General features: G+C 32.6%; 2 protein-coding genes across 4 annotated transcripts; both read left to right on the top strand.

Moving 5' to 3' along the window:
• The first annotated feature begins 581 nt into the window (after nucleotides 1-581).
• Nucleotides 582-4680, top strand: LOC100184747. 2 transcript variants are annotated; one of them, XM_026836635.1, is made up of 8 exons: nucleotides 582-1318; nucleotides 1660-1968; nucleotides 2201-2337; nucleotides 2508-2771; nucleotides 3107-3217; nucleotides 3512-3581; nucleotides 4145-4252; nucleotides 4552-4680. In XM_026836635.1, the coding sequence occupies exons 1-8, from the start codon at nucleotides 1180-1182 to the stop codon at nucleotides 4575-4577; spliced, it is 1164 nt and encodes a 387-aa protein (XP_026692436.1). In that variant the 5' UTR covers nucleotides 582-1179; the 3' UTR covers nucleotides 4578-4680. The 2 variants fall into 2 exon arrangements, with proteins under 2 accessions (XP_026692436.1, XP_002130089.1); XM_002130053.4 differs by having other exon boundaries at nucleotides 588-1318; nucleotides 3539-3581; nucleotides 4552-4668.
• Nucleotides 4681-5460: 780 nt separating this feature from the next.
• zf(zz)-2 (zinc finger protein (ZZ-type)-2) lies at nucleotides 5461-22016 on the top strand. Of its 2 annotated transcripts, XM_018813863.2 has the most exons (38): nucleotides 5461-5566; nucleotides 5936-6003; nucleotides 6461-6599; nucleotides 7649-7817; nucleotides 8265-8394; nucleotides 8685-8853; nucleotides 9214-9350; nucleotides 9560-9636; nucleotides 10540-10627; nucleotides 10822-10911; nucleotides 11205-11284; nucleotides 11683-11747; nucleotides 11855-11902; nucleotides 12088-12155; nucleotides 12462-12597; nucleotides 12755-12926; nucleotides 13317-13446; nucleotides 13627-13795; nucleotides 14140-14187; nucleotides 14394-14495; nucleotides 14794-14900; nucleotides 15224-15359; nucleotides 15644-15815; nucleotides 16110-16227; nucleotides 16528-16702; nucleotides 17004-17198; nucleotides 17501-17571; nucleotides 17958-18034; nucleotides 18445-18661; nucleotides 18875-18922; nucleotides 19466-19567; nucleotides 19879-19955; nucleotides 20357-20435; nucleotides 20591-20680; nucleotides 20944-21020; nucleotides 21317-21395; nucleotides 21465-21575; nucleotides 21936-22016. In XM_018813863.2, exons 1-38 carry the CDS (start codon nucleotides 5548-5550, stop codon nucleotides 22014-22016), a joined length of 4116 nt encoding a protein of 1371 aa, XP_018669408.1. In that variant the 5' UTR covers nucleotides 5461-5547. The 2 variants fall into 2 exon arrangements, with proteins under 2 accessions (XP_018669408.1, NP_001122364.1); NM_001128892.1 differs by lacking the exons at nucleotides 9560-9636; nucleotides 10540-10627; nucleotides 11205-11284; ... (14 more) ...; nucleotides 21465-21575; nucleotides 21936-22016 and having other exon boundaries at nucleotides 5506-5566; nucleotides 10822-10913; nucleotides 19476-19567; nucleotides 20357-20384; nucleotides 20591-20725.
• Nucleotides 22017-22592: the final 576 nt, after the last annotated feature.

Here is a 22592-nt window from a genome sequence, read left to right as displayed (position 1 = left end):
TGACGTGCGTTGGATGATGGTTTATAATAAGATTGAATCGATACGTTGATGTTTTGGTGAGTTACTTATTACATATGTAACTATATTGAGGTTGCAGGATTTAGTTTCGGTAAAGTCCAACATATAGTACTGTAGGATACCGTTAGCATCCAAACCCCATATTTATTGATCATGTGTTTAACAATTAACATTAAACATTCTCTGTTTACTACCAAGTGGAAGATGAACCATTTATCCTAATCTATTATTTTACTGAGGTTACACAACATATACACCAAAAAGGCTGAACTATGTTATATAGTATTGATAGGGGGGTAAGATGGGACAGCTTTAGCAAATAATATCTAAATACCCTGTGGTTTCTTTACTATTAATTGGGAAGAAAAAAAGGATGATAAGGTATCCCGTCTTCCCCCACACTACTATATTTATTGCGAAATCCAAGTTTATCGCATATGGTGTATATAAGTGTGTGTTTCTTTAGCAATTATAGTTCTGTGTCTAGACCAAGGGTATATCCGAAAAACGTGGCTTCTTATAGCGCAGTGTAGGTTTATTCAAGTTATATCAACAAAGGTGCTAAAACTTAAGTTTAATACAAACTCATTGAGTATTTATGCCTTTCCCGGCAGTAAGAAAACAGCTTACTATCAAAAAAGCGTACAAGTTATACCATGGTGTTTTAATTGAACGTAGGAATGTCCTCTGGTTCGCATGAATGGCTTAGTGTTTCCACAACAATCAGCTAAGTTTACACACAATAGTATCACTGCCACAAGCACGCTCGCTTTGTGATTGTGTGTACTGTACTTACAAACAGAGCTCTCTGCTTTCAGTCAATCGCTGTGGTTATGGAGGTAATGTATCTTTATTTAGCATAAAAGCAAGCATATATGCGTACTATAAGAAAATAGAGCGTACATGGTGTATACAGTTTACTTACGATTAATTTAAATAAAGCACAGCAGTATTTTAAACTGAGTATTGGTTGTGTTTCGTCTTACGAGACGAAATGCTTTCTTTCGTCGCAACAGATTAAGTAACAGTTTCGTACGGTTGAAATCACTCCTAAGCCATACGTCGTACACCAACAATAAAAATTCTGTAGAGAATTCATTTCTTTACCTTTTCAAATCCAATTAGCGAAGCAAAAAGAGATAGAATTGCTATTATCTTAATATGTCTACATCACTGGCTATACAACCAGCCTATCCAGGCAGTAAAGCTGAACGAAGTAAAGCGAATCCTGACAGAACAATTTTCGGAACAACACTCGATAATTATGGTCGATGTTGGAACTTATTAAAAGACCCAAAAGGTGAGATTTTTTTGAACACAAATGAAAGAGTGTAACTTATTTTTCCTTGTGTGACGAGTAGATGTTATGTATCATATCTCGTGCCCGCTAAAGGTGGGGCTGTATAGTATCCAGAGTAATCAGTCCGTTTTGTCGGTTTTGTCCGGATTTCGCTGCCGCATGCGGAATTGGACACGGGTTTGCATACGACTTAGCAAGCGAATTCGCATGCCGGATACTGTGTACATCCATCTTAAAGAGTTCAAAACGCTGCCAGAAAACATTGTTTTTAGGTGCTAACGGTATTCCACATTACCCCACAATACTATAGCATTTACAGATGAAGTTATTTTATTCACCAGTTCAAGAAAGCAGTGATAAATTTTACTTCGAAAAACTTGGACGAAGGTGGATACCAAGGTCCGCTAACAGCCAACGTATTCATAACAGCGGTTGGGGACTGACAGACTACACCCAACCAGAGATAGCAGAAGAATTCGTGCGTCATTACGACCTCAGAAACTGCTGGAGTGCCGCATCTAATACAGAGGACCGATTACCAGAACTGCCTACGTCTCCTTACTTAGAAAAACGCGGTAACTTGGTTCCTAGCAGCGCATGTTCTAAGTACTTTCAGCGTTGCAGGAAAAGGACAATGTCAGCACCAAACGGTAAGACTACAATGATACATTGTAGGTTGGTGCAAGTTGGTTATGTTTTTATTCTTATTTGTCGGCTTATTTAGGTAGTTATAAAGTATATTTACAGAATAATAAATAGCTCACGACTGATAAAAGGCTGTTGTTAATAAAATACAAGATAATAAGATATTATGTTTCAACGGTAACCATCTTACCCCACAGTACAAAGCTTATAATTTTACGATTGTATTCTACATTGCAGAGAAAACGCGTCGGCCTGTGCGCAAAATACCGAAATTTCGCTTGCCGCCAAACACTTTCAACCCTATGCGACTGTCGAGCTTAAAAATTACTGAAACTGGAGCTAAGGATCTCATCAATGCTAAAAACGTGAACGAGGTACGCGGAGTATTTTATATACCAGTTAGTAGGGTGAAGTAATAATCCCATCTTACCCCACATAACCATTAACATTTAGCTCATCTAAAACAATAACAAAGATCATATTATTTTAAAAATCAAGATAAAGATACATAAAATGTACCTAAAAACTGAAATATTTTTTGCAGATTGGGTTAGACGGCACCCTTCAGTTTAACCACCAAGCTCACCAACAGCGACAAGTTGCTCCCATGTTTTACAAGCACCATGGGAGTGCTCTTACCTTTGGCCAATACTTCAGCAATTCTACCACGAATAAAGACGTTACTGCGCCCGGAGGTTACTATAGAATGGACACAGCGGACTTGCAAACATTTAAAGCAGTTGGCAAGGCAGACTATCGACCAACTGAAGCGACAATTCAACACAAACAACCAAGAAAAGAACATTCGGTATGTGTCCTACTTATAACATGAGTGCAGCTTGAAACGAACGTCATATCAAAATACTTTTATTTTTATTTATAATACAATCTGGAAAACTATATACGTTTTAAAATAGTTTGGGGTAAAATATTGAATCTTTTCCCCTCTTTAATCGTATCATTTAGTAGTAAACAAAGAGTATTTACAGAAATACATTACCATCCTCACAATTCTAAAAGATCTTTGTTATTTGTTCTCCCACACAGATTAAGAAATATGGGATATCATGCGCTAACGGTATCCATCTTACCCCATAGTATTACTACTATAAGTGATAATTTATAGCTGTTTCATACATCCAGGCCATGTCTTCTACGGATTTGAAAATCACTCCTTCCGAAATTCCACTTAATATTCGGCACAAGTTTGGAAGCTCAAACATTAAAAGGTTGCTCAATGAAAACCACGAAGAGGTAAATGGCTACTTAACCATAAGATACTAAAATATATTTTAGTACTGTGGGATAAGATATACTACTACTAGCATCCAATATCCCTTGTTTCCTGATCGTGTTTTTACAATTAACAACGGCCTTTTATAAGAATCATGATGGTTTACGGTTACATAATTTTGTAAATATTCTTTGTTTACTTCCAAATGATACAAAAAAACTTAATAAAGTCAAAAACCATCTTTATACCTCAACCTACTATATGTTTCCGTGTCCTAATCAATTGAACTTTAATAAAAAGTTAGCTTTATTTAGTTTCTCCGACATGTTGCTTCTGTACAGGTATGTGCCGTTTTACAAAGAGAAGCCGAATTAAATCATTCAGGTAAGGTCTAGTCCGGAATGTAACTTGTTTAACCTCGCGAGTCTATTTTCTCTTCTCATTTGTCATAGTAAACAAAGAGCATTCAAAGAGTTATAAAGCTGTATTCTTACGTCTTCCATAGACCGTTGGTAATTGTCTAAAAAGCGACCTGGATATTTGATTTTTATGTGCTACAGGTGCCCCGTAATCCCCAATCCTACTATATGTTTTAACCTATAAGCAGACACGAGCTGTGTATAACAGAACACCCGTGTTATAACGACTGTTGTTGCCTGTCACGCTAGGATAAAATAGTTACTTTCAAGCACAAACGTACAGTATGGTGGAGGAAGATAAGACACCTTTTCATTCCTGTTTTCTCGTCCCCCCCCCCCCCTTTGGAGGATAACAAAGAACATTCAAAGAATTATAAAACCGTATCCTCACGGCACCCATACACCGTTGTTATTTGTTTAAAACACGATCTAAATATTTGAATTTCGTATGCTAAAGGTGTCCCATTTTCTTCCAGCGCACTATGTAGGCTACTATTCTTTGTGAGAAAATAAACCTTTTTCTTAAAGGAATGGTCCCAGCACGTAAAACGGTAAAGGAATTGAACCACCCGATCAACCCACCAGTCAGATACTTCACCAACTACGGAGGAAATCTAAAATACGACGAATTCGAAGGTATGTAGATATAGGTATATACCTGTGTATAATCCTTCTGCATGTGTTCCGCGTGTCACGATGTTTGGAGCGATTGTCTTTTAATAAAAAGGTACTTGGCTTTTAATAAAAAGTTCAAGGTGCCGCTGCTATGCGATTGCGGGTGTATGTGTCGTGGGGCACGACCTTTAATGATCAATTGCTCCAATCCAGTTCTTTAAGGGTTGTCTAAATTATCATTCACACGTTAACTGAAAAATCTCCGATAAACGGTGATTACTGCAAAGTAACATACGTTGTAACACATTCATATATTCTAGGTGGACTTCATCTTTATATAAAGTGAAGACAGTGCTATGCAGAAAAGGCTCCAAATAGCGGTATATAGAGATTCAATTAAACCCAGTATTAAAAAATTTCAAACTGAAATAAATTTAAAAAACTTGCAACATTTTGTGTGTTTTTTATTGTGGAGGTATATTTCACTTTTGCTACTCCCAATGTACGGCAGTTCAGATGTACGAGTGTTGGTCAATCCGCTGGCTCTGTTAGCAAACTTTATTAGACTTTAAAGACCAATTCTGTTTTTAGAAAAGTAGGGTTAATAAAAATAAGTATTTTTGATACTATGCAGTTAGAAAGAGGCTTTTGGTTAGAAAGAATACCAGTAATAATATATTTTACATATATTATACACGCTTTTTATAAACGGTCAGCGCTCTCTTGTTGACTTACACCAAATGAGATATGACGTCACAAACGATCCAATCCGGTAATTTTTTTCCGAGGGGGTTCCCCGTGGCAACTCCCCGGTTTTGCCAACTATAATGAATAGTTCCTGTTATTGAGCTTCGTTATATTGCTTTGCTAATATTAGTTACAGTACGTGCATATAATACAGATTTTCTAGTCAGTATCAATATACACATACCAGCCGTTTCTTTATTTTAACTTACAACACTGAAGGAGGCTTTAGTTTTTTAAACTAAAACGTATGAAATAAATATCTTACATATGGGCAGTCATGTTCATATTGAGACTGACTATTTACATTAGATTATAAAGGAACGAGGTTACGTTGTTTATAACATTATTGTCCAAACTTACTAACTGTAAGATTAATATATTGTTTAGCATTTTGTGGTGTTTTGAGTATTGTTTTCTACTTCTTAGCTTCAACAAGCATTGGTATTATACTTTATCTAAAATAATGTAACCACTGCAGCAACTAAAAGAAGTGTTTTTTGCAGTATTTTAGTTGTGGTGGCTAGTGTTTTAACTCTTTTTTTAGGCAACTATCCACGTTATAAGTAAACATGCCTTTTCTGTATAAAGGTGAGTTATTGAATAATAAATGTATACAATTTATTTTCGTGCTGCAGGGCATTAACAGTTATTACATGGATCTTGGATGTTGTGTTTTGTTTACTTTGTCCCTGAGTTACCTCATATGTAAGTTTGTGGGTGATTGTTTGTAGAGGATTTTTTATAGGTAACAATTAAAGAAGGGTCTACTAGGTTTGAGCGATTGTCGATTAGGTGAATTACCAAGCAAGGACACATATGCCCACAATGGTAACAGCCTTGAGTCTTAAACCTGTATCTCTTGTGGCAGGCCTCTCAGTACTGTGTGTTACATTGTTCAAGCAAAATATACATCATATGTGTCTTCAAAGTTTTTAAGTATAAGCTTTTTGTTTTTAGAATGCGTAGAACTCGCTCAAACTGCTGTTGGCTGTCGGGTGATTAAATTACCAACAGCAAAAAGGAAGGTAAAATATTTGAAGTTATGCATATGTAATGTCGCACTTTGCATGTGATATCTTTGTTGTAACTATTGTTACTCTACTTGTAGAGATATAAAACACCTACGTTTTAAATCTTAACATTACAGCTCCAATGTGGGGTAAGATGGATACCATTAGCACATAATATTCCGAATTTCCTAATAAACTAATAAAAATTCTACATGGCTGAAATCCAACAGTGTGGCATACCATGGGACTTGAAAATTAGGCCTTTGCCAAAGTTTGCCAATTACCCCACTCCAAGGTGCTACAACCCATTAGTGACAACTGGACTGGAGCAATTTCCATATAGTATCATCAGCCCATTTATCACATACCTTTATCAGTATTAAGCATTGAACCTGGTATCCTTCAGTTACAATGCAAGCACCTAACCACTGAGCCTACACATTAGACAAGTATTTTATTAGCATTTTCTTAGATCCACGAAAAGCAATATTGTGGTGTGTTGAAGCGAGTGGATACTCGGTATAAAGTTACCGTGGTTTGGGATGATGGTACTGAAGAAACTGTACAACTACCAGATCAAGAACTATTAATATACGACACATCAGCTGCAGGTGAATAAGAACTACTCATGTTGGTTTATGTACCAAAGTTAATCGATTAAATGTATAACATTTATTATTACATGTATGAGTAAAACACTTTTGTATTAAAATAAGTTTACTTTATGATATCTTGCCGTATTACAAATGAAATGTTGGTATAATAAAAGTTATGATTTTATATCAGAAGTCAGAACAACTATATACCTATATATTATGTTATGCCTAATAGCAACAGCAGAATATAAAATACATTTATATTTTTTCCTTTCTTTTTTAACCGTTTTTTTTTTTATCATAACACTATCCAGAATAACAGGCAATAATTTAAGTTTTATTTTATTTTCTGCCTAGTATTAAACTGTAACTTTTATTAATATCTTTTTGTTTCCGTTTTAATTTTCCTTAGAAAAAATGGGTTGTAGCATAATGGTATTTTCATTATTTTGTATAAAGAGAAACTTTTCCTAAATGTGTAGCGCCCATGTATGGATAATATAGGATTTGGTGTGACGACTGATCCATATAATACCATTGCTTTTCAAGGGCTTATCTATGGGTACGTACATAATACTAAAGGACCAGACATTGGATTACCAGAGTATAAAAATTTAACAATGGAGAAACAACATGGCTGTTTCATTTTTTTTAACCAAGCTATACCCCTTTTTAGGCTCAATGCTTCTACCCTTTTAAAGTAAATATCATAGGAAACTTTAAAAAAGGTTTACTCCAGCAGGTTTTTTTCACAAGGTTTTTTAGAAGTTGTTTTGTTTTTTGAAACTTTGGTGCTACCTTAAGATCCATTTTGCGCATTTCTATCTATACATAAATTTTCATTTCATGTTGGTATGCTCCTTTAACTTAGTGGTGACTCGTTCAAGGTATCAGTCATCTACAAAAAATGTGCTTACAGTTTTAGCAGGTGGTAACTCACAAGCGGGCATGAGGTGTTTGACATAAAACACCTGTGTTATAAACTTATAACTTATAAGTTCCCCTGTCACACAACTATATATAAGTCCCAGTCATATAAAAAACTTTTACTTTTACATAATAAGGGAACCGTAATCGTGGTGTTACATGTGACGCCTGCAAGTTAAACGATATATCTGGTCCAAGATTCAAGTGTCTGGTGTGTTATGACTTTGACTTGTGCTACAAATGCTACCATGCAGGCAAGCATGATAAATCCCACAGATTCTCAAGGATAATGTATTGCATGGGTTGGTAAGTATTTTTATAATTCGGTGATGAATATTGCTTTGGGCAATCTTTATTTTATGTGGGTGAGGTCCTGCAGCGTGGCACATTTAGGCCAGGATTGGCACATTACCCTGATACCTGGGGTGCTACCACATAGACCTTATTAGATTTTGAAGTCTGCTACTTCCCCTGATGGTGGGGCCATCTTATTTAAGCCATAAAGTATAAATGCCTTGTTGTATACAGTTGCAAAGTTATGTGTAAAATGCATTCCAAAAACATATATATATATATATATATATACATGGTGCACTGTTCTATATAATAACTTTTTTGGAAGTGCAGCATTATCTATTGTTTAAAACCATAAAATTATGAAGATTATAGATATATTGTTGTATAGTGATTATAAAATCAATTTAAAATAAAAAATATCAAGAATAATAGTTTATTCTTGTATTGTAAATATAGGACAGAGTTACCAGAACGAAGTAAGAGCAGTACATGTGTTGTGATTGGTATAATGGCCGGGTCTAAAGTAAAGCAAGGACCAGATTGGCCGAGCAATGATGATTCTGTTGGGAAAAATGAAACTGGCAAAGTGAGAAAGATAACATTTATAGTAGTATACATTAAACTACATCATAAAAGAATGAGTATACTATAGTACTGTGGGGTAAGATGGATACATTAAGCACATAATATCTCATATTTTCTAATCATGGTTTTAACAATTAACAGCGCTTCTAAAGATTCTAAATCTGTAAACATTTTTTGAACTTATAAATGTGCCAATAAAAGAGAATAAAAAACATGAATCATCCAATCCCTAACCCCTACATGTATAATCTCAACATTTTACTAGATAGTTAAATAATTCTCTTCACTTAGGTAACAGAACTTATAGATTGGAAAGATGCTTTTTACGACAGTGGTGTAAAAGTCGCATGGGAGGCAACTACAAGCAAATATCGACTTGGATATAATGGTAACTCTGATGTACAACTTGCAGAAGAGGACACGACATTGACTCTTTACCAAGAACATCTGCTTAACTTGTGTAAGTGATGTATGCAAGGTGGTTCGAAAATCTGATTCAAGTGTTCTCTGTATCAGATAAATAATTGTAACTTATTTACCCTGGCATGGTGGTGCAGGAACAGTCGTTATAACACGGGTGTTCTGTTTTATACACTTGTGCCCGTTAATGAGTTCCTTGTATGTAACTTTAAAATGAATATTTTTTTGTGTTGGAGTAACCAATGTGTTGGAGTAATTGCTGTTACTCCAACAGTGTCTTGCCCAAGGACACTAATTCCCACAATGGTAGCGGCGATAAGCCTTCAACCCATAACCTCTAGGTTAGAGGCAGGGGTGCTTACTATTTTACCGCCTAATAAAAACGATTTTTTTCTTTCAGCGGAATATTTTAATTTCTGCTTCAGCATGAATGTTGACCAACCCCTGATTGGAGATAAAGTTATCATTTCAGCTTCCCCTTCGGACTTGGAGAAATTTCAAAGTGAACATGGCGGATATAGCAAAGAAATGGAAGAGGTGAATATAACTTGCTTTATCCTCCTCACAAAACGAAGGTCGTTATAACATGGGTGTTCTGTTTTATACACCTTATGCTTGCTTACGAACTAACTGCTGGCTCAGAGGCAGGCACGCTAACCAGCTGTGCCAGTAATACATAGTAGTAAAAACTGTGAAATAACTTTTTAGGTATCATGTATTTGTACTATACACTCTCCTTTTTTCAGTATCGTGCAAAAATTGGATCCGTCATTCAAATTATACAAAGCTCAGATGTTGTGGTTGTTTTTACGGATACAAAACGGTAAATATTATTCATTTTTCTATTAAAAAGATTACTTATGGATTTAGTATGATATGGAGCTAAATTTTAATAGCTGGGTATTTATAAGCTACATAGTGGCATGAAATTATGAGGCCATTTGCCGTGACCTAACCCACAAAAGCGATGTCCAAATTACCAGTCATAAACAAAAAAGATTAAAAAATAATCCCCCACAAAGTTACATATGCGGTAACTTATAGGCACGCACAAAGTGTATACAACAGAACACTTGTATTTAACCTCTGAACTTACCCCCACACGAGTATAAATTACCTTTAATCATTCTTTACTTTATCCATATCTTTTACTATAGTTTAATACAAGATACCTATAATGCAGTGGGTGATACTGCTATGGATTTCTTAACCACCTACAGTATGTGGTCATGTATATAGCTCATTATATGTTCATATTGATTGTTCACTGTAGCATAACAATGTGTGCTACCAGACTTCCTCCTTTGGAATAAAGTTAATAAACTGCCTGATGTAAGAAGGTTGTTCTTAGTTAATATCAGTATTTTGTGTCAAATTTCTAAATGTTTATTATTCATTTTAAATGACGTTTTATAGTTTTTGTATAACTTTTAAGGTTGGGTATAGATTTTGTATTGTTAGTGTAACAAATATAGTTTTATACATACAATGTGTTTTTTGGCTTTTACCCAACTTAATGGTGTTTTTTTAATTTTTTAATAAAAGAGATCTAATATAGTTTTATACATACAATAGCATAAGAACAAATAAATAAATATATTGTACAATTTTAAGTGTCAAAGTACTTAGCCTTATAATAAACAGGTGCGATAATAATAATTCCCACTCTTATCTGTATAAGCAGTTGATGCTTTCTAATTTCTATCAATGAATTTTTTGTGACTAGATTTCGATTCAACCCCAAAGCTATGAAAATAGTGAAAACATTTGAAGAGGTGGCCGATTCATTCCAAGAAAGTAAAAAGAAATTGAAGGCAAGCATGTTTTTTATTTAACACCTTTATAGGGGAATATAGATTGAATAGAAAAATTTAATGCGTTTTTTTTCAACTATTTTAATATTTTAAAAACTTTTTTAATAGCAATATTATTTTTTGATGTGTTCTGTATATCTTTTTTTACGGTTTATTAACAGAATTTTTATAAATAAATTTTGTTGTTTTATCAGATTGGAGCTAAGGTTCAGATAACAACCGATGAAGAAAATTGTAAACGATTGCAACGTTTTCATGGAGAATGGAACGAAATGATGGGTCAGGTGAGTTGTGGAAATATTTTAGATTTTATTTGACTTTTAAACCAAAGAGAATGAGTGTATAATCAACTGTTTTTCATTCCTTTTGCTGCTGCTACCATTGTGACATGTGTGATTGGTCTAGGGAATTAACAACAATTGCTCCGACATAGTGGTACCTTATAAGTTGTCTAAATTGTCAGCCATTAAAAAATAATTTTTACTAAAATATTACATATGGGGTAACTCATGCCAAAAATGTTTTTAAAAAGATTGAAAAAACTAAGAAAACATTGTACTATTATGTTTTTTTTTAGTTCATTCGAAAAGTTGGGACACTGATTCGATACGACAATGATGATGACGCTGTTGTTGCGTTTAACAAAAGAACCCTCTCGTACGTTCAATAATAAAACTATTTATCAATCTAAAACCAACATTTTAACATTTTCCTGGTTGAATGTTTTTTTCCCTTTTTTTTATTTATTGTGTTTTTGTAAATTTCTGTAGAGATTGTGTAAAACTTCATCTATACTGACAAACAATCACTTTGTATTAAAAAAAGGCATTGCTGTATTAAAATTATGATGCCAAATACACTATTTGTAATGCTTATAAACCAAAACCTAAGTTTAAATCAGTATGATATATTTAAAAAAACACTGAATTATAATTCATTTTACACTTCTGTTAATAAAAGATTTTTACTTCTTATTTCAAAACAACATCTGGTTTATATACCTGTTGCTGCCAGGCATTATTTTTGTTTACTTGTTCTTTTTCACTTGATTTTAGATTCATTTATAACCCAACGCTTTTGGAGGCTTATGAAGGCAAAGAAAGTACATCAGATGAACAAGGTAAAGTGTTTGGTTATTCTATTCTGGCAAAAAATACCAAAACCCCCATTATTTTAGTGATAAACTATACTAAGAATTAAGTCTTACCAAATGCTGATCTAACACAGACTTCACAGAAGAGATGAATCAGAAGAATATACAACATAATGTTTCAGGTACTTAGCAAACATTTATTTAATATTGTAGGATATATATCGTACATAAAAACCAAAACTTAGGCAAAGTCTGCACCAAATGAAATGAAGTTTACTGTGATTCAGGTAGTACATATTATTCACCAATGTTAATGTATAGAAATCTGTTAAATATATTTTAAAATTAATTCCATTTGTCATTTTAGTTTCTGAAACATCAAGTTTTATACCAATGGTGGGGTGCTCTGTTGTTTCATTGTCGAGAAAAATAGAGGTGATTTACTTTTTATGTTTTTTTATATTTAAAAAAAATAAAATAACTCTTTTCATTTGCCCAGTTGGATTATTTTGCATGTATTTCGTTTTTCAAAAAGAGTATTTAGTTTTAATACCTAATAATATTTTATGTTTGTAATTTATATTTGGTGGTGGTACATATTTTGCCGCTATATAACATTTTTTGCTGTTTAAAAAATTATAGGCAAGTACATTTATTTTAAATTACAGATTGTTTGATGCATTTTTTTAAAATATATACTTAAACAATAGCATCATGCTTGCAACTGTGCAAATTTTGCAGAGCAAGTACTGTGTTCTGGGTACCATATCAGAGGTACACACCAACAAACTTATGGTGGTTTGGAGCAATGGAATAAAAGAAACTGTAACTGCTGACTCATGCAATACACTGTGCCTGTATGACTCAGCTGTGGCAGGTAAACTAAAATTTAAATTTTATTAATAAAGAAATTTTAGGCAAACTCATAATAAAAAAAGTTTTAGACATTTTTTTTACAATTTAAACATGTATTTTAATTTTTTCCATTTCCTCATTGATATAATACAATTTCTCATTAATATAACTTTTTACAGGTGTGACACATGAGGATAAGAAATGCAAAACATGCACAGAGTGTCCAATATATGGAACACTGTGGAAATGTTATGACTGTATGGACTTCTATCTATGTTCTGACTGCTATCATAACAATGAACATAGCTTACAGCATAAGTTTTGGAGACTTGCAAAACCTGGAGATAAAAAGTAAGAAAGATTTTTTTATTTGGGGCCATGGCTCAGTGGTTAGGCACTTGCATTGTAACCAAAGGATTCCAGGTTCGATGCTTGATACTGATAGGCCAATGTGTCTAAGGGCAAAACACTTTAAGGACATTGCTCCAATCCATCAATCTAAATGAGTATTAACACAGTGGTGATGGGATAATGGTCTAACTCTGGCGGAAATCTTCATTTCCATCACGTATCATGCTTTAGGACCTCACCCTCGTAGAATAGAATACAGGGGTTTGGCTTTTTAAAAATAAGTTAGATTTGTTTAATAGGGTTGACATTTATTTATTTCTGCCTCTCCTGCATTTTAGTTCGCGCATATGTTGCTGAGTTAGTGTTTTTATTTCATTTAATCAATTACAGGACACTTGTGCCATGTCGTAATAACTCCACTTCCAACTTAGTAAGTGGAGTGTTGCCGGGTGCAACTGTTAAACGAGGTTTGAACTGGTTGTGGGGTGATGAAGATGGAGGTGTGGGCAGCACTGGAAAGGTAAACACAAAATTGGAGCATACTTTTAAATTTTTTGTTTGATTTTTTTAATTAGTTTAAAAAAAAACTTTGAACATGGAATTTTGTTTTAAAAATTGTGACTTTAAGCCATGGTCTTTGACTTTAAAATGTATGGTAAGCAATTAACTTCACAAAAATGTTGAAAAAGTATTTCTCTAGGTCCTTGAGTTAAAAGACTGGGATGACGAAAGCCCCAGAAGTGCGGCCAAAATAAAATGGAATAACGACCAACAGAAAACTTACAGAGCTGGTTTTAATGGGGAGCTGGAACTAATTGTAGTTAAACCGAATCCAAGGCAGTGTTACGTATGTCACCTGCCAAATTTAGGTAAAAATTTAAAATAAATTCTTCTGCTGTATATATTTATAAAAGTAATCTCTTTTTTCTTGTATCATGTTATATATTAATAGGTTTTTCTGCCAAGCAAAATGTATTTAAGAACTGATATATAAAAAAAATCAAAGTAGTTTTCATTAAAAGTCAAGGATTCAGAACTGTGACCTCTTTAGGCACAGTCCTACTGCACACAGCAAAACTTTGTGTTTTATTAAATTCTTATAGTTTTTTTCAAAAGATTAGTTCTTGAAAATAAAAATATCGAAACAAATAAAATGTGTTACAAAACGTTTTTGAATATAAAATAGTAATAAATATTGTTGTTTGTAACACAGATTTAAAGGGCTTTGTATCTGAGAAAACGGTATCCATGTCTTCAAAAGGTAAAGTATTTTTTCCATATATTTTACTTAAATTACTGGTTGTGTAATACACTGTATATTTTAGCCATAAGTCATGATTTTTGTATCTAAAGTTATTCATGGATTATTATCTGAACATGAGGTATAAAACTAATTAGTCCCAAAATCTGTGTATTGTTATATTAGTTTAGAATTTCTTTATTTTTGGGAATACTTTATTTTTTTAGAGTATGAACCTTCAGAGCACATAGACAAGTTTGGAAGTCAAGCAATAGAAGAAGAAGAACCGGTTATAACTAGTTTAAAGTTGCCTAAACCAGAAGTCACATGTAAGTTAAGTTATGTTGTTTTAAACATGGTGTGTCCTTGAGAAAGACATTTAACTGCAATTGCTTTAGCCCAGTGGTTACTAAATTGTCACCCATACAATAAAAAATGAAAAAGTTCAAAAATTATCAAAAGCGGTCACGATGTGTTTGAAACAGAACACTCATGTTTACAACTGTGTTTGCCCCACCATAGAAAACAAATAATTAACATACATTCATTTAATCACAGACGAAATTAAAGTTATGTTATTTACCTTATTTTACATAGTTTTTGAAATATGATGTTTTTTTCTCAAAGATAATCTTGAAGATGTTTTTGTTGGATCACGAGTAGTTAAAGGAAGTGGATGGGAGTTTGATGAGACAAGGATTGTCAAGAAAACTGAGTCAGATATCGGGAACTTGGTAAACTGTGGTTTTTTACCCCTTTTTCTGCTTTTGTGTCAAAACTATGCTAGCAATTCTGTTTGATTTTGATACTAAACCAGATATTGCTAAAATAGGCTATGAGCTAAAATTTCCGCATGTAACTAGTTTATTGTGGCGCCACATGTAATTATAGATTATTGCATTATTGTTGCTTTTTGTACCTAATTTGTCTATGACTATTGTCTGTAATCTGGAAAAATTTAGCAACAATTGAGTAAAAGCGCATAACCAATTTTAAAATTTTTCACTAAATGCAAGACTCCGCTTTTTGTATTGACTGTTATGTGCCATTATTACAGAAAGAAAATGTCAAAATGTTGGGCACGGTTACCAGCACAGACAAAGTTGTCATGGTAACATGGGATGATGGGCAAGATGAGATATATGATATTGTGGAATGTAGGGATTTACTTCTTTTCCAATCAGCACCAGCAGGTAAGAGCTGTTTGCTATGGATATTTAGGTTTTTAAAGCTCTGTTTGCTGAAAAAAATTTAAAGTTTAGTAACATTTTCTAAAATGAATATGTGTTAATATTTCGGTAAGGTTACTGGTATTTTGCCCAAATAAATAAAGTTCCGCCATAATAAATTGCTGCGGAAATATAAAATTTAAAACACAGTTTGCTAAAATAAAAAAAACTGTTTTTCAAAAAGCATAGCCAGGTGCTAAATAATAGTTCACTAAAATTGTAAATGTTGTTACCTATATTTTTCTCAGGTATAAAGCACCCAGGTATTGGGTGTAATAGCTGTCTTGCTACCACCATATATGGTGTGCTATGGTCATGCCAAGAATGTAATGACATCAATTTATGTTCGAATTGTTATTTTAACGACAAGCATGATAAAGATCATGCGTTTTATAGAAAGAATAATTCAAGTGAAAACAGGTAAATTTTATTTTGTTTAAATTACATGGCGAGGCAACGTCAGTCATAAAATATTTTACTGTAAGTTGCTACAAATATAGTAAGAAGTATCACTGTATGGCACTGAAACATTGGGGTCAATGCACATTTTTTGCTAGAAAATCACATATTTTCGTAAAAGCAAAACACTTTTTTTTTAATATTTAAACATTTTGGAGAATTAAGTAGCATAGTTATGTAATCAGTAATAACTTTGGAATTTTGGTAATTTCCCAAGCAAAAAATGTGGTTTAACAATTCACAATACTTTTGCAGAGTTTTGGTTGCTCCAAGGTCTGAAGAAGAGCCAGGGTTGGTCACTGGTTTATTGGTGGGATCTATTGTTCAGTTTAGTGAGGATTCTACTATTTGTTCAAATGGGGAGAAAGGAAAAGTGAGCATATTTTACTTTCCATTTAATTCTATGTGGATGAAGTCCTACAGTTTTTTCTGCAATAGGCCATGAAATTTAGGCCTGAGTTGCCCAGTACCTCGGCAACCAGGATGCTACAGCCCATTTAGTAGTCATCAGTTTGGAGAATTGTCTGCTAAGTATCTTACCTAAGAACACATATATCATCATACTATAAAATAGTAGACCAACTAATTGACCAACTAACGTTTAACTAATTAATTCAGCAAAGGTATCTAATTTTACAATAATATTTATGAAAAACATGATTTTCTTTTTCAGATCATCTCCTTATGCAACTTGGCACCCAACTACCCCAACAGTGGTGTAAGGGTGAAACTAAATGATGGTAGCATCAAGACAGCTCGTGTCGGTTTTAAAGGAAAAGTTGATTTAAAAGTTGAAACATTGACATCTGATAACATTCCATGCTATTTCCAACACCTTCCAACTCTAGGTATGATTATAATTTTTTTCTGATATTTAACATTAAATATGTACATGTTAATTAAGGTATATACCTCAGCTGTTGGCAATGTATTGTTTTTGAACTAATGTTGTCTGCAAAGTGTTTCATTCTATCTAGCAAAGAGTATTATGAACTACTTCACTTTTTATTATCTATCGTTGTATTACCAGTGTTCTATCATTTTAATGCAACACAAAGTTAGACTAGCTCTGGAAACTCTACATTCACAGGGATTTTTGCCCAATTTGTTAATTTTACTTGTTAACCAAAATATGTTTTACTTGCACAGGGGGTAAGATTGTGGGAACAAATAAAGATGAACAACCAGCGCAACCTGTGCAAAAAGAACCAAGTGTACACACTGCACCAGCTGCACAAACTGCACGTGATGCACAAGAAACTGTTCCAGATGAACCACCAGTACCAAAACAAAATTCTCGAACATCAGAATACGGGTCAATGGGCACAAATAAAGCAGAATCACGTACGTTGTATATTAACATACCTAGGTGCTTATCTGTTGGAAACTAAGGTGCTTGTCATATGTTCAAGTTATTAGTACTTGGTCTAGCGGGCCTAGTTCTAAACCTACATCCTGAAGCCCCTTACCCATATAGAATAGAATACTATTATGAATTTACCTGTTACTATGTTATGTACCAAAGAAGATTTACATGAATTCTAAGCAGAACTGTGCATTCATATTATTGCTTTTGTATTTGTACTTTTTAAATGAATTTTGTAACATAAAATTATTTTAACATTTTATAAAATTATATTTTTTAGCACAAGAGCCCGCCGATGACGTTACAATAGGCCAGAGAGTCTACATAGTTGGAAGTCCAGATAATATAAATGTAAGAAATTCAAAAAAATATCAGAATCAGACATTCTTTTTGAAATTGAATGTTGTATAGTAGGGTGGGGAACACCTTTAGCACATAATTTCCAAATATCCAAATCGTATTTATACAATAACCACCGTCTATGAGTCTAAACAATTAACAACGGTCTGTGAATGTTCTTTGTTTACTACGAAATGGGACAAAAAATAAAATAAAAAGGTGTTCCATCTTCTCCCACCCAACTATATATAAATCTCTTAATACAAAAGAAGTAAATTTTAAAGGTACTTTTGTTGTTTATTTTTATACCTATATTTTAATGAAACTTTATTTTACCTTAAAGGTTACACAAAATTAGCTGTAGTTTCTAAAATTAATTCCTGTTACCTTTATTTCAGTTGTTGTACAAACAAGCAGAAGTTAGAGGATTTGAAGATGACAACTTAGTAGTTTATCTTTTGGTTGAGAAGAAAATGTAAGTGTTCCAATAAAACTGTTAAACATCTGTTCTAGCCGAGAGGTTATGTGTTAGAGCAGTTGCTGTTACGATTGTGGGCGTATGTGTCTTTGGGCTAGACACAGGTGTATAAAGCAATATAAACAAGTTTAAACTTTTAACTGTTTACTAATAAATTTTGTAGTAAAGTCCAAGTTATGCGTTTAGCTAAAATCCAGCGTTTAGAGGAAAAATACATTTATGTTACAGTACAAAAAAGAAAAAAAACGACCATATAGGGTTAAACATACATTTATATTACAGTAAAAAAAAACAAAATTGACCACACTTAGTTAAAAAGATATTTAACAAAATTTAGCCGTTCTTTTAAAAAAATACACACAAATTCTATTTTCGTTTTTTCTAACTTTTTCTCGTTATTTCAACAGCATAAGGTGCGGAAGGGGGGCAGTTATGACAAGCTCACAAGTCCCCGATGAAATGCTTGAACAATCAAGACGACAAGCAGCTGAAGCTGGATATGAGTTTGATGATGAAGAAGAGCAGGAGGACCCTCAGGTGATCTCATCAAACGTGGAAGAGGAAACTGCTCCCAAGGATCATGTCTCGGAGGAGCAAAAAATGGATGCAAAAGAGGATGAAAATGTAACTTCTTTTATTTTTAACATCTTTTGTTTTTTTATTATATTTTTGTTTATTTTTAAAACATTATGTATTTTTTTAATTAATTAAGAAAATATCACAATTCTTTAATTCACAAACATTTTTGCCCTTTTCTTTGTAACAATTTTAATTTCAAACAAATAAATATCACAAAATCTGAAAAACGATTAAATGCAATTAAATTTTTTTAAGCAGCAATCATATGTGGCATCTGATGATCGTGCAACACAAGTAAATAAAGATGTAAGAAAAATATCAATTTCATTTTTAAACATATTATACTTCAATTCAAATTTTGACATTTTATAATATAGCCTAGTAAAGCCTACCCTATATGTTTATTCTAATTTAGAAACAAAAATGGTGTAAAATATAACATATATTTTTACAGTTTAGATAAAATCTTTTAATAACATGCATTTGGATAATTTTTCTTTCTTTTTTTGTTTTGTTGATTTTTGAGATTATTTTATTCTTTAGATATATAAATGTAAACCAGGAACCTTTAAGTGTATTTATCTTAGCATTTTGGATTTATCCATGGTCTCTAATTTATATTGCTTAAATATGGTCTCTATTATTCTAATCTATGGCTTTCAAAAATGTTTCTGTAAACTGGACAAAATGAAGATCACCAACGTAAAATTAAACTGTAATAAAAGATCAACAAAGCAATACAACTAAAAAATAAAACTAAAAAAATAAAGAACGAAAATCACTATCTTAAAACAAAACTGTAAAAAATCTATAAATAAAGCAATGTAACCAAAAATTATGTTCTTCCAGGATGGGTTAGAGGTTGGTGACCAAGTAAAAACAACACTTGCTCCTGAAGTTTTAAAATCCCTACAGAAGGGGCATGGTGGTTGGAATAGTCAGATGGTGCAGGTAAATACATATAAGTTATTTTAAAACTAAAAAAATGTTATATATAAATTGCAATTATATTTTACGAAAAGTTTTTTTTTTACCTTATTGTTGCGAATTTGCAGCAGACCAATATTTCTTAAAAAGTTTTTTTCCTGGTGCAATCATATTTTTTTTATTTATTTTTTTCAATATAAATATATTAAAATTATACTTGATAAAACAATTATGAGAAAATGATTGTCAAGAATTGAAAACAATTCGGTAGGAATTTTTTGTATAGTCTGTTACACAATATTTTGTTAAACATTTGTTATTTAATTCTTTTTCAGTACATAGAAGAAGTGGGAACTGTCACCCAAATAGATAACGATGAAGATGTGAGGGTTCATTACATGGATGGTAGAAGGTAAGGGTATATAGTATGTTTGGTGAAGAATAGATGATAGAACTTATTTATTTATCCTCGCGTGGAGGGAGCGTCATTCGTTGTAACTCAGATGTTTAGTTTTATACCCCTGCGTCCGCTTACAATTCACCACTTTGTGGAAAAATATATTTTTTTGTATAGCTAACAATTTGAACAACTTTAGTTTTTTGTATAGACAAGTTAGAACAATTGTCGTTAATGTTTGTCCAAGGACACATACGCCCACTACAATGGTAGCAGCGACAAGCCTTGAAACCGTAACATGTAGGTTAAATTCAGGCATGCATTTATTTTGGCTTTGTGTGTCTATGCTTTATTACAATAGCACATCACAGAAAACACCTAAAAATTGCTGCTCCAAAACGAATTTCTATTTTCAGGTTTTATTACAATCCTGCTGCATTGACTGTTTTTCGGCATTTTGGTGAACTTAAGCCAACATCTGGGACAGAAATACAGGTAATGGCTCTTATATTTACATGTTCCACCTCCTCATATATCAAAACCAACTTTGAAAAAGGGACAAAAAGGAAAAAAGGAAAAATAGAGGGAAAAAACAAGAACAAAAAGATTGTTTTATTAAACAATTTTTACTTTTTAATTTTTTATGCTAGGTTGGAGACAAAGTTTCCATCAATCTGGAAGAGGATGTTGTAAGAGTGATGCAGGAGGGACATGGAGGGTGGAATGATGATATGACACGTGTATGCTATTTATTTAAACTTGTTTTAATATATTTTTTTGTATAGTGGTGTAATGTTTTAGGTTTTACCTTGTATTTTAGACATTTGCATAAATTTGCTAAAAAGAATAAAAACTAAAAATATGCATTTAAAATTATGTTAAAATTAAAACAGAGAGTTGATCTTTGTTTTATAGAATGTTACTTTAAATAAATTTGATACTAAAGTGATCAGAAACAATTTAGTACCTAGTTTGCCTTTTTTTCAAAAGTTGATATTTTTAGCTGCTACAGAAAGTTGGAACTGTCATTATGGTCCAACAATGTGGAGATCTTTCTGTTAGATTTGAATGTGGAACAGCGTAAGTGTTATTCTAAAACACTATAAAAAATCGCCCACAAAGTTAAATATGTGGTTCTATGTAAGCAGACACGATTACCTAGAGACATTTAACTGCAATTGCTTAAACACAGTTTCTTTTAGCAGTTGTCTAAATACATTACAGAAAAAATAAAAAAATAAAAAACAATATATATCCCCAAAATTAAATATGTGGTAATTTGTAAGCAGCCATGAGGTGTATAAAACAGAACACCCAAGTTATAACAACTTCTTGCTTCATGATAACATATTATAATTAACATAAATATTTTGCAGGAAAACTTTTAACCCTCATATCTTCAGAAAGTTAACCAAATATGATGCATCGGTATTAGTAGCCAAAGAAAAGCAAGACGTAAGCTTTCTTTAAAATTCATTACAATAAATCTGTTTAAAAATTCTTTTTTGAACTTTTTATTTTAAGGAACCAAAATGTCCGTTTAAAGTTGGTGACAAGGTCAGAGTTATTTCTAATGTAAGAGAAGCAGTTCGTATACAGAGAAACAAAGGGTCTTGGGATTTTAAATTGACAGCTGTAAGTTTTTTTTATATATATTTCATTTTTCTTGACAAGTAATTTCGTAGCCTATGTAATGTTCTATAAACACAAGTATTTTCATATTTGTCTTTTTAAAGTTTATGTATATTATTTTATTTCTTTTTGTAATTTAAATAGTGCGTGTTTGTGGTTGCAGAATTGGCTACCTTTTTCTTGCTTTTTCCTCTCACTTCTTTTTTTCTCAACATTTCTTTCAAGTTTTTAAACTAATTATTTCTACCATTGAATATATTGGTTTAACCACTTTTTTGACTTAAAATTTAACACACAAAAGTTTCTACATTCATATTTTAGGTAAATGTTTAGTTTAATTCAATTTCTTTCTCACTTTTACAGATAGTGGGAAAATTTGGAACCGTGAAAAGAGTGAGCGGTATCATTGTAAGCGTTCATTTCGCTTTAACTGATAAAACGTAAGAGAATGTTTCATTGATTTTGTTTCAGTGGTTGTTTTTACAGTGACTTATTTATAAAATCCTAAATTAACTTTTATCCTGTTAAAATTGAACAAATTTCAGAAATCATTTTTGGGGGCCCAACCACAGTTAAACTAGTGTAGGAGATTTAATTTTTGGTTAATTCTCTAGCTTGATTGTGTTCATATGTGTCCAAATGCAAATCATGAAGCTTAAACTGCTCCAACCCAGTTGTCACTAATGGGTTGTGAAGGTTGGCAGTAATACTAGCAAACATTTATGAAAAATATGATTAAAATGTACAACAATAAGCATACTTGAGTTTAATAACTCCAAACACAATCGAAAATACCATACATGATATACAATAGAGCAGAACTATCCAAAACTGTTTTTAACTGCTAAAAGTTTTGTGACCCTTTAATGTTAGTAGTATAATATATGCAGCACTTTATGCCAAATTAGAATACTCTCGGCAACCCTAAAACTCGTATTATAAGCAGGGTCGAACCCCTTAATTAAAAAGCCCTTCAGTTGACATATGTTGTAACTTTGCATCATCTATAGCTTCCAACTG

Source organism: Ciona intestinalis, chromosome 11, assembly GCF_000224145.3.
Source record: "Ciona intestinalis chromosome 11, KH, whole genome shotgun sequence".
In the NCBI taxonomy this organism is placed as follows: domain Eukaryota; kingdom Metazoa; phylum Chordata; class Ascidiacea; order Phlebobranchia; family Cionidae; genus Ciona; species Ciona intestinalis.
Note: the sequence above shows the minus strand (reverse complement) of the source record. Positions and strands in the feature narration are given on the sequence as shown.

Bases quoted from the DNA above. Each gene is read 5' to 3' on its own strand.
- LOC100184747 (XM_026836635.1), top strand. From the start codon at position 1,180: ATGTCTACATCACTGGCTATACAACCAGCCTATCCAGGCAGTAAAGCT. The intron at 2,338-2,507 runs GTACGCGGAGTA...TATTTTTTGCAG, and splicing joins ATGCTAAAAACGTGAACGAG to ATTGGGTTAGACGGCACCCT. The intron at 2,772-3,106 runs GTATGTGTCCTA...TCATACATCCAG, and splicing joins AACCAAGAAAAGAACATTCG to GCCATGTCTTCTACGGATTT.